The sequence below is a fragment of the Clinocottus analis genome, unplaced genomic scaffold (assembly GCF_023055335.1).
Source record: "Clinocottus analis isolate CAN_PGR_092001 unplaced genomic scaffold, fCliAna1.0.p SCAF_14, whole genome shotgun sequence".
NCBI classification, from domain to species: Eukaryota; Metazoa; Chordata; class Actinopteri; order Perciformes; family Cottidae; genus Clinocottus; species Clinocottus analis.
The window spans coordinates 8,174,127-8,186,379 of record NW_027175865.1 but is presented as its reverse complement, the minus strand read 5'-3'; the positions used below and the strand labels follow the sequence as shown (position 1 = coordinate 8,186,379).

At 41.6% G+C, this 12,253-nt stretch overlaps 1 protein-coding gene across 4 annotated transcripts in view; it reads right to left on the bottom strand.

Annotated features, from left to right (window-relative positions):
* Positions 1 to 11,181, bottom strand: part of znf704 (zinc finger protein 704) — a 48,933-nt gene extending 37,752 nt beyond the window's left edge. For 2 of the 4 annotated variants that reach the window (XM_068575264.1, XM_068575265.1), the window contains exons 1-2: positions 10,508 to 11,127; positions 4,874 to 5,073 (exon numbers count right to left, since the gene is read on the bottom strand). In XM_068575264.1, the coding sequence (XP_068431365.1) occupies positions 4,874 to 5,073; positions 10,508 to 10,768 (461 nt within the window). In that variant the 5' untranslated portion in view covers positions 10,769 to 11,127. Of the gene's footprint in view, positions 1 to 4,873; positions 5,074 to 10,507 lie in introns of all 4 variants that reach the window. The other 2 variants (XM_068575263.1, XM_068575262.1) reach the window with 2 other exon arrangements.
* Between the last annotated feature and the right edge of the window lie 1,072 nt (positions 11,182 to 12,253).

Here is a 12,253-nt window from a genome sequence, read left to right as displayed (position 1 = left end):
AGATTTGAGGTTTAGTGCAATCAACTGAGGAGGTTTTCAAGACAAAGCAAACTCCAGTGAATCCGGATAAATAGAGCAATCAAAGTAGAGATAGAAAATCCAATAGAAACTGATATGATATCTAAATAATTCCCTTAGACCACTGTATAATGAGCCTCCAGAAAATGTGTCAAGCTAGAAAATCGCAATGATAATTTACGACACACAAGGTGCTTTTTTTCTTATCTGGTTTCCTTCTGTGCATCTTTTGATTTGTCCCATTATACTGAGATATATTATACTGAAACAAAAGATGGAAAGTGGGAGTTAAGAGAAGGGCGCTGATATTACAACGGTGCACATAATATGTAACCCTGACTAAAATGAGATCATATCACTCTAATTCTAGCATGTTAGCACTGGTTACCCGACACTCCCAGAATTGATTTCAAGATGTTGCTGATCCCTTTTAAAAACACAAATGCACCGGGTACCAAGATATGATCACAGAAAATTTAAGCTCATACGAGCCTGGCTCAATACGCCTGGTCGGTCCCAACTGGCTTCTCTTAAGCCAAGATTAAAAAAAACATTACACGCACACACACCATGTATTCTTAACATGCATCAACATCAATTATTGCCTGCTAAAGTTGTCATTAGGACAAATCACGTAACGGCTGGAATTGTTTTTGCTATTATTATGGCTCGACAAGCCTCTATTACACTTGTTGAGCAAGTTTCTCTTGATATAAAAACGAGAGCATTTCTGTTTGATACTTTAAGCTGTGTGTAGTAAGGCCAATGTGATATTTGACTAACCACACGTTTGGTCAAGTAAATTGTTGCAGGAAAAACTTCAAATAATATAGTATATTGGGTCTGGGAGAGTGAGACAGTGGCTAAGAGGGAGAAAAAAAGATCAGGAGACTGTCTTTTCAGATGTTAATCGCATGGTTTCTGAACTCTAATGGCATCCAAACAAGGAAAACAGTTTTCTTTGGCAAACGCTGAGCATCTCTCTCACTCTTTCCCTCACTCTCCGTTACTCTCTGGAGAACTCATACTGTTCTCATGCACACGCTCCACCCTCCCCTCCTTTCTCTTTTGCCACAAACACATTGTGCAAAAGTTTTCTGTAAAGGTACGAAATAACCACAGAGGCGAACAAACGATGTGTAAATGAAAAACAAGAGGATTTTGAAGTTGTGTCGCTATATCAAAAGACCAACGTTAATGTGAGAGTCCCTTTGGGCCTCTTTTTGCTGAGGATGGGGAGTCTTTGGGCTCGTTCCATTTGTGATTTGGCCGATGCGCCAGGCTCCGAGTGTGGAACACATGGTTGGCTCAGCACAGTGAACTGGGTGATGTGCAAATACACTGATCAACAATAAAAACGTACAATAACAAACAGTTTTGTTTTGGCATTAACTTGGGTTTTGAAGTCAGCCCCAACAGCATTGGTTTACAGCTATGTGAAATGCTCATCCGTTAACATAAATCAGACTAAATGTGGTCGTCATGTATAGAGGGCCAGCAAGGGGTCCAGCTATTTTCAGAAACGCAAGTAACCCTGCTTCATGCTAGAAAGGGATTGTTGACTGCTGGCGGTCTGAGGAGGAGATTTGAACCCTCAGATCTGTTGTTTTGGGGTTTTGCAGTCTCTTGATTTCCCCTTTAACTAAGGTTATAATTCACTTCCTCTGCTAGCAATTAGTCCCCAGAATACTATTTGTCAAAAGCAAAGCCATTTGTTTCCACTGGTATGCCTGCCAGCTCTTGTTACAATTGACCGTTTCCTGGATTGAGAAAACATAAGCTCTTATGTAGGAAGGAGAAGGCCCAGCAGCTTGCTAAAACCAAAAACTGTGACAATGAGTATGTCTGAAAAGCAAGACTCTGACAATAAATATGGTGTAAACAAATCAGAATTCTGCCACAGCAAGCAAATTCATGCCTCTTGATTTCAAGACGCAGCACATTGAAAAACATTTCATAAAGGAAACTATTTCTTTGGACATTTTGGAGTTTGGGAAAAGCAGAAAATAAGTCAATCATGAAGTGACACCCATTAATTTTTGTCGAAATATCCGACAAAATGCATGTGAAGTAAATGTGCTGTAAACAAATATGATGAAGAGGCTACTCGATAAAGTAATGAGAGCCGGACCAACTGACAGAACCATAAAATGTTGTAACGCAAAACCCCCCCAAGGTCTAACATCTATATATGTAACTTTTCCTGTACTTTCCCAATGATTGCAGACAAGGCTTCGAGGTACTTCAGTGACTTCCAGTGAGGTAGGAAACCTATTGAATCTGGGTTTCAAGGGACCTGGAGAGCCATCAAACAGCCAGACATTTTCTTGGTAAATCACCAGCAGAGAGGGAACTTTTCAGAGTGCAATTAACAACCTCAAGGTCAGACTTCTCTGGAGAGTTAGCTCCAGAAAATAAATCCTGAGGCATTCCGTCTCTCTCTCTTTTTCCTCTTTTGTTATTATCCTCACGGCTACACAGTACACACATGCCCTCGCTATCTCCTTAAGCCTTCTTTCCACACTCGTACATTTCGTTTACTCTTTTACCTTGTTACTCTCTCATCATCATCTTTCTCCCATTCCAAGCCTGCTCCCTCCCTCGTTCTGCCCCCTGGTCTCCATTATGGATAATCATCATTTTGTGGTCGGCGGCGACACCCTTTCTTCCCCAGTGCCAGAGTGGTGCTGAAATTTGTTGGGTCGCAGGTGTGCAGATGATGAGAGCCATGGATCTTAATCTTAAAGATGCTGTGCGCTGTAGAGGTCAGGAATATCTGAGGAGGGAGCTTGGTGGTCAAACCTGCTCTCAAAATGTGGCAAGAATGAACTTTCTGTGTTCTTGATTGTGCGAGCTCGCTTTACAAACTGGACTGAAATAAACTTTTTCAAAGTCCCTTTTTGCAGTTTGAGATTTAACACTTGACAAACACAATAGATGGCTGGATTTAAAGTTTTACACACAAAATAAATAGATTTCAACTCTGGGCAGTTGGCTAGAAATCAGACTTTTCATTAAGACATAGAAAAAGCATATGACCTTAGGGGATGAACAGCTGGAATGTTACTGTGAGGATATTACAAAGCCTAATCATGAAATTATTACAGAAACTAGATTATGGGGCACACTTATAAACCAAACAGGTATAAACTGGTTGTACCATTGGCTCAAGGTTTTGTGAGGTCTTGTGAGTTCCAAGGGCTTCCTCTCGACACACAGCTTTACCTGCTTTCCTTCTTTCTTACCGGGCAGGAGATGACTAAGCTCAGCTTCTGTCTGCAGAGCACACTATTGAAAATTAAACTCTAAATTCCCTGACACCTTTTCAGTTGGTATGTTAGATCGACCAATGTTTACAAAGGCTTTGCATATTTTTTCATCAAGCAGATATTTTAATGTAGTGAGAAAATTAAACCCTCATCTTTGGTTGCTTCTAATTATGTGGGACGTTTGGCTGGAAATTCTCATACTGATGATCACAGATGCCAGGACAGGCAAAATAAAAACATAACATACTTTGGCACATTGCTGTGGAAATTTTGGCGAGAGAGATGACCTGGGTGTTATTGAAACATTGTGTGTGTGTGTGTGTGTGTGTGTGTGTGTGTGTGTGTGTGTGTGTGTACTGAATAAACAGGAACTTGCTTTATAAAGTGATTGTGCAACTTGTGCAAGGGCATAGAATAATATGCCAATATAAATATATATAACCATATAAATGTATCAATATTAATCCCTATGCAAGAAGCCAATTAGGATGGGACCGTTGCAATACTTATGTCTAATCCATGTGACAGATTCAGCTTTAAAAGGAGATTCCTCCCCTTAATGGGCAACGAGAGAACCAAATCAATGATACAAAAGCAAATAACTATTAAATTTTTAGCAGGGCTCAGGGTGCAGTAATAAAGCTGCTCAGATGGCGGACTTAACTGTACTTTCCAGCAAGTTGCCATCGATTGGACTTGTCCAGCAGCACGAGGATAAGTAATGGGGAGTGATATTCAATAACAGAACGGTACTTTGCAAGGTTTGAGTGTTTCCCATTTAATAGTGAAAGTGTTGTTATTTTATAAGATGAGTCTTCACTGCCATGGACCGCTGCCTATTAATGTTTATGTGTCCTATTGTGGACCAGTTTTAGTGGTGGATTATGCTGACCATTTAAAAACAATGTGTGTATGTGTGTGTGTGTGTGTTTGCGCACACACTGTGTAAGAGAGTCACTGAATGTGTGAAAGAACAGCATCATAACATAATAACTGTTTGTATTTGAAATGCGTTACATCAAAGCTTCAACCCCCACACAAATTTCTACTTATGTCTATTCTGGCTATAAAGCTACAATATGTAACTGTCTTTGCTACGGAGCATGCAGGTGACAATGCAATTGTAGGTGTTAGTTGACTGTCATGGCCTTGGTGAGTTTGTGTTACATGCCATTCATATAAACATAACCATAATTGCTTTAGCAAGTCAAAGAAAGAGCATAGGATACTTCCAAAAATATAATTTGTAACCCTTCTATATTTATAGCAAGAATGAAATCTTAGACCAAAAACACATTAATTACAACATACCGACCACTGATGTGAAGTGAAACATGTATGGCGGCATATAATCAAATATATATGTAATGAAATAAAAGTAGACTCCTGTCAAATTGCATTCAGTGGTCTGATAAAAATGGCCTTAAGGACCACATTAAAGAATGAGATGTCAGGACATATTAACTATGTCCTATTTATGAGATCTATTTTATAAACCTACAATGAACTTTGCATGTGGGAACTCAAGCCAATAACACACACAGAAACACAGAGACACAGAGACAGACACACACAGACTGTCCTACCTGGCATGAGGGACATCGATGCTGGAGGAGACCACTTTGCGTTTCTGCTCTAGCAGGGACACGGATCGGGTGTCGAGGTCCCGGCCAACACGCTTGCCCTCAGAAAACCGCTGCTCTTCCGCTGCCTCTGGGCTGAGCGAGCTGCCCTCCACCTTATGGTAGGCAGCTCCGTTGACTGGAGCTCCGTTACTGAAGCTATGCTGGAGAGGGATGCAAAGAAGATTAAGTCAGCGCTTAGGTGGAGAACCTTGTTGGCGAGTTGGTAACAATGCGGATATGGGAATGCGCCACGAGAATCGTTGATGATGCGAAAAGTACAGAAACAAGCCACTTTTGTAAAGGTGTTGAACGTCATACATTTCTGCTGCAGGTAATAAACTGCCCACTCAAATTACCGACAAAAAGTTCAGAGAAATATGATTCAACTTGAAAACAATTTCCAACTGTAAGCAGTTTTTCAACACAGCAGCAGCTATAAAGTTGCGGTCTGGGCTCTGTTTGTCAAAAGCTTGTAACCTAAATGTTAAAGATTTTCATGTCATTTCATGTTTCATTTCAAATGAAGTACATGGTCCAACATGCTTTAGATTTTTTGTCAGCCCTTTTAAGCTTAAAACAACCTTTCCAAGAAAAATTGGTTAGACAAAAAAAAACACAATGGTCAGTTATAAAACAAGGCTGTATGTTTAGTTCCTGGAGAAGTTTTGGAGATATGAGGTTTTCAAACCAAAGGCCACAAGTTGCTGTTGACAAAAAAAAAACTCTCTTCTCGTGGACAAAAATAAATTAAACTTTCCACAAAAGAACTATATGCATCTATGATAGAAGTCCCTTCTTGACTATGCATAATTTATTTGTAAGCGCAAATCTTTAGACACTGATCAAATACAATCCGTTATAGCTACTATCATGTGCCACAGGTGTCTCTACCTTTTCGGAGGAATAATTTGTGGATTACTCAAAAGGTTCCCTGTTTTGACCAGCAGTCAATATGAAGCAATGTCTTTACGAGATGTTCTCTGTTTAGTTTGCATCATACAAGAGGATGTAGGTGCTGCGATTCATGCCATCGGTCTCACACTATTAAATTGTTCTATAGTTTGAGGCACTAACGCTCAAAGAAGCAAACAGTACATGTGTGCCGTGGTAAGAAAAAAAAAGATTGCAAGTTAGCAAACATTATTGTAAACATTGTGCATTTTAAGAATATATAGACTTTACATGTGCATGTAAAAATACATACACAATGCATTTAGTTGGGAAAACATCTAAACTAAAAAAAATGTTGAAACGAAAACTCCACATGCCACATTTAAATTGGAAATTACTCCCGCCCCCCACCCCCCAAAAAAAATCATAAATTGTTCATCCGAATTTGTATTCAATTTCAGAGGATCAGAAACATTTCAAAACCTGAAATACAACTCTATTGACTATTGACTAAGCCTACTCTGAAAGCAAATGTATGGATTTTTAGTGTTGAAATGTAACATACAGGATTTGGTGGCTTACAACCAAACTGGTGTGTAAGCTACAGAGTGGATCGAGAAATCCCATTTTTACATCGGAATGGAATAAAGTTTAAGGCAAAAATGTCAAAGTGGGGGAACCAGAACTTAATAATAAACAGATACTCCATACACGAAGACAGCAATATACAAAAACAAAATAACATCTCTGCGCGGTTCCCAACATAAACTATTCAACTGACGAATAATCACAAAATAAAAGCAATATATATATATATATATATATATATATATATATATATATATATATATATATATATATATATATATATATAAAAGAAGTCCAACATAATTTCTTCTCTTATACAACAGCAACAAATGGCATGCTTCTGCACATGAATACCTGCTTGCACCTACGCTCACACCAACACACACTCTGTCGGTAACTAAAGCCATCAGACTCTTAGAAACACACTGAGAAAAGGCCAAAACACAGCCAGAGTGACACGTATGGCTGCCCAAGCAAACGGAGCGCTGAAGAGTATGACATGCAGGCCCGTGTGTGTGTGTGTGTGTGTGTGTGTGTGTGTGTGTGTCTGTGTGTGTGTTCTAGATCCTTATCTGAAAGCACTGCAACATGAGTAGGGCTGACTGTAGAAAAGGCAATGGCACCGTAGTCAACCACCCACACACACTTACACACAAACACGCAGAGAGCAAATTACTTGGATGAATGAGGTAAAAAAACAGGAGAAATGAGTATTGAGTATCGTTCATGATAGAGACTGGTCACACAAACACTCAGTGGTGCGTAAAAACCCTCTGTGAAAACACAGACTTGAGTAAAACAACAAGATGGATTACACCGGCTCGGGAAAGATTAGGTGTTGTGTGTATGACGAGGGTACTCTCCAGATAAAACCAACAGCAATACCTTCCTTCCACCAGGCTTATGAATGATGGCCTTTCACAGAGCCAGGATATTGTGAAGCATGCCAAATCAGTTGTAAAATGTGAGTTGCATGTGTCAAAGCTGGTGTATGTGTGTGCACAAATAATAAATACCCTGTGTCCCTCATATCTCCTCTTTCTTTATCTCTCATTCGCCTTCTCTCTCCCACTCACACATAAACTCATAACCTACTTGCTTTGGGCTGTTTGTCAAGCGTAAAGAGTCTTGAGCCTTTATGGGTCAAAGGTCATAATGAGGCAAGCTGACACCAGCCATAAATTGAATCCCATGGACCGACTGTGTCTCTTAGTTCACACTGTTCTTTTTTGCTTGGAATACATTTTTGTATTAACACATCTAAATGCATGTGACCAGGTTTAGGAATGTTAATGAAGGCTCGATGATGTCACACTGCAATGACAAAGCTGAACATTTCACATTTTTTAACGTATGACAGATGAGTCCAGAGCTGAACAATAGTTTTTTTATATTGAAATCGCAGTGCAATTCTCAAGTTGCAATTGATTGCAAAGCTAAAATATGTTATTTGTGTTAAATGACAACTCTGCTGTATCTGATAGCTAATTAACATTGATATCATGAATTCCCCAAACTACATGAAACGTGTGTAGCCTACCATGGTTATTTCATATAAAAATCAACAATATCAAATATTCTAATACTGTAATATTTATCTAAATATTAGCTTAATATTATAAATATATATGCGCTGTACCCTTGCTGGACCTCAAAAAGAAGTATATGAAAAACAAAATAAATTGCTTGTGTATTTAGTGTAAAAAAGAAAGTTATTCTGCAGAACTGAAATGTTGAAGTATTTTTTTCCAATGAGAGACAACAATACTTCTGAAGGACCCACGTAAGAACAAGATTGGGATAACGGGATTGAACATGTGGATATCAAACCTGTGTTGACGCAAACACAAACACCTCTTTTACCTGAAAAGATTAATCATACATCATCACAGGCAGCTTCCAGACTTGACCCTGCGGTCGCTGTGCTTTATACTGATGCTGCTCAGCCAACCAATAACGACAGCCACCGCCGCTGGCCAGCCTGCCCGGGATCCCCGCTTCAGAACAAAGAGTCACTCAGATCCCGTCAACAAGCTTGCTTCATTGACTCCCACGTCGCCTTACGAATGCAAACAACAACAACAACAACAACAAGGACAACAAAAGAAGAGCCCAGCAAAACCAAAACAAGTAACGCCTCTTTGTTAGCAGCGAGGGTTCTCTGGGACATTGCTCACACAACACACACGTTCACAAATCAACAAGTCAACAAGTGGCATTCTGCCCCCCCCCCCCCCTTCCCGCCCGCCTAGAGAACAGGAGCCATTCGTTTGCCATACTGGGCGAAAGGCCAGGCATCCAGATTCTTTGGAGCACGACACCCGTTGCCAACCTGGGGGTGCCTGCTTTGTTGACCGTACAGCTGCTGCTCAAACAGGGCGGCATGCCCTCACAAACAACCCCCACTCCAACATTTAAAGTAGTCAGCTCTAACTCATTCAACACTCAAATACACATATGGGAGAAAGCGCATCCATGCACACAAAAAGCAACACAGAGACACATGTGAAACAAACACACACACACACACACAGCTCACCCCTCCTCCTCATTTCATGGCTTGTTTTCAACCTCAGTGGGAATTGAGCGCTGAAAGCGACTTGACCATTGTGCTGACGGGGCTGCGCTCTCTTCCTCAGCTGCACTCCTGCAGCCTGCACGGGTGACTGTATTGTGCAACAGCTTTTGTTGCGTGCACCTCTGCATACACAAACGTGCAAATGCAACACAAGAGAACCAAGTACACGAGGCATTTCCCGCCACTGCTGTGACAATTCTCCATGCAGAGCTGTTGCATTTCTCTTTGTTACACCGTTTTGCAGTTTTAATGATTAATTTACAAGTTCATTTGAGATTTGCAAGCATTTTACTGATATTATATCTGTAGGTGAACACCCTCCCTATATCTCACATTCACTCACAGGAAATATGAGCAGTCCAGCAAGTGTGGTAACAAACAGCGGCCAAACATTTCTGTTTGGTTACTAAAATAAGATTTTTTTAAAACAGCCTGCAAGTTTCCACGTCAATAAAATGCGAAAACGTAGCACACATGAATACAAGGAGGCACAAAACCACACCATTCAAAATAAATTGAAATCAGCAGACAAGCCATCAAACAAGTAAACAAGCAGTTATTCGGTCACATGCAGTCCTCCGTCACTCCCTCACTATAAAAAGGCACACACACACACACACACACACACACACACACACACACACCCTTTGTCAAAACAGTGTTTTCATCCAAGAGTTGGATTTGCACAATATATTCACACAATCTGTAGCTGAGGCCATGTGACACCAAAGCATGCAAGTAGGAAATGAAGGCAATTAGGTCACTGCTAATTTAGCCCATATCAGGATTACACATTTGGACATCATCAGAACTAAAATATTCTTTCAAATGTCACCGGAAGCCCAAAACATCCATATTTAGCTGTTGTTAAACAATAATCGCCTTGTTGTGCAGAATGAGTTCACATAAAGCCATTGTAATATTCAACAGGGGACAATAATTAAGCTGAAGCATTATCCATCAATAAAAATGTCTAAAATACAATGCATTTTTTTCAGTGCATATGTGCAAATATAGGCATGATCCACACAACTGTCCGTATTAAATGATATGTATAAATCATAAGCCTTTGTGCAAAAACATCGGACCGGGTCTTTACATCAGCCCAAAACGCTGCAGTCAGAGCGTGTTTGTTTGCCTCGGCTCACCCGCCCACAGCCCACATAAACATTGCGCAGGCCCTATCGAGTGAGGCCTTTGTCCCGTATGTATATGATGTCGCCAAATGCCATGACAGTTCGGAATTTGATGCAATATGCAAACCAATGTGCATTATCTCTATTCTGAGCTATGCTGGGTTTGTCCCCGCTGGTTAAATTTGGAGGAAAAAAAAGTGGCGGCAGCAGCAGCGGCACGGCGGCGGCAGCGGTGGTGACACCGTTAAATCCGCTCTGTGCAGGAAGCGGTTAAACGCTGCAAAACACCGCACAACAAAAACAGTGAAGCGCTGCATGCCGGTCAGGACGCTTTACACACACACACACACACACACACACACACACACACACACACACACACAAGCGCGCGCACATACACACCTTCAAGCTGGACTTAAGCGGTCCTTTGGCTGCAATGTGGTTGATCCCCGCGGCTATCTCCTCCTCGGAGAACTCCTTCAGGCTCCCGTCCTGCATGAGCACAGTGTAGACGCTGCACCGGACACCGACGGCCGACACATCTCTGTTTTCCTGCTTGACAGCCTGGACCACTCCTGTCACCGGGGCACCGTCCCCCGTCGGACTCGGCGCATAAACGCGGCTGCCGAGGATCGACCGCTTCACCAAACGCCTCGTATGCATGTCGAAAACTCGCTGAATTCAGAGCTGGCAAAAAAAGAGCCAAATTTAAATCATTAAACGTCGAGTTATAACCGGTAAACAACGTCGAGAAAAACACAAAACCGCAGCGGGTAGACTACGCGCTCCAACAGCCCTGGTAAAATGTTAGAAAGCGGCAACATACTCGGAAGGCGAGACCCCCAAACAGTGGCCTAAATGCACCACTCAAAAGCACCAAAAACTGAAGGAGAACTTTGAATTAGCACCAACAAAAAACCGACAACACGAGCACGATTCATTTGCCGCTAAATAACCTCCACATCTGACCGGCTACCAAGCTTCATCCGCTCGACCTGTTTGTTTTCCCAACTGCTCCCTGCGAGCTGAGCGGGCGGCGGGAAAACACGGAGCGGCCGTTACTTTCTGGACCCGACGTGACATTTGTACACGATTTCACAATTGGGCGCCTTAGTCGTGAATTCGTGACTCAGACATCAAAGAGAGGGAGCAAATACGTCGAATTGTTTAACTTGGTCTGAACATACACGTCGTCATCCCTCGGCAGATGCTGAAAACGGTCGAAAACACGGCGCTTAAGTGACTCCGGATCCGACTGCATTGAGATCCAGTCCATGCTTCACTCCAACCGAGCAGAGCCTCTACCGGCGGAATGCTGCCTGTAAACATGTGCGGTCCGGCGGCCGAGGCGGGCTGTGATTGGTCGGTGCAGCACACGCCTCCACAAGCCTCCACCGCTCCACCTTCCCCTCCGACAGAAGGTAATGCAAGCCGGGAGGATGCTACATTCAAAACAATGACGCAAGGATGGAGAGGAAACGAGAAGGGAGGGGGGTATAGCAGAAGGGAAGAAAGAGAGAAAAAGAGGAATTGAGGCTACGGAAAAGAAAACTTTGACCAGACAGACAGGCTTTATGCTATAACCTAGTTGTTAAAGGCATGTAGCCCACTTTCCAGGTGCCATGGGACTTCTAAATTACTATGATTTGGTTCTAGAATTTTACGTAATTGGCTGCACTGGTCTTGCTTTTGTGAATGTAAACATAACATTTTTTTTGTCAATTTGTCATTACTGAACATGCCTCACATGTTTTATTCTACCAAAAGTGAACATGCTTTAACATCAAACCACTCCAGGTATCTATCTGTCCAGGCAAGAGCCAACCAAATCGTAGTCAGTCCCGCTAATTTAGAGAAGGAAAGAATGATATGAAGTGCATCATGTGCAAACTCTAAATGTAACTGATATATGCAAATATGTATGAATTGCAAATACATAATTCTGAGATCAGCCCACGATACCTTGATTTCATGAGCCGAGTATTCCAATTGGTCTTTTTACTCTTCATTTCAACTCTGCAAATAACAGACGGCCAACACTCTCATGTAAGCTACACTCTAAATAAGAAACCCTAAGTGTGATCCCACAATGTGACTCAAGTTGTCGCTATGAGGAAGAAAGATATAGCTGATAAATATGTCCCTTTT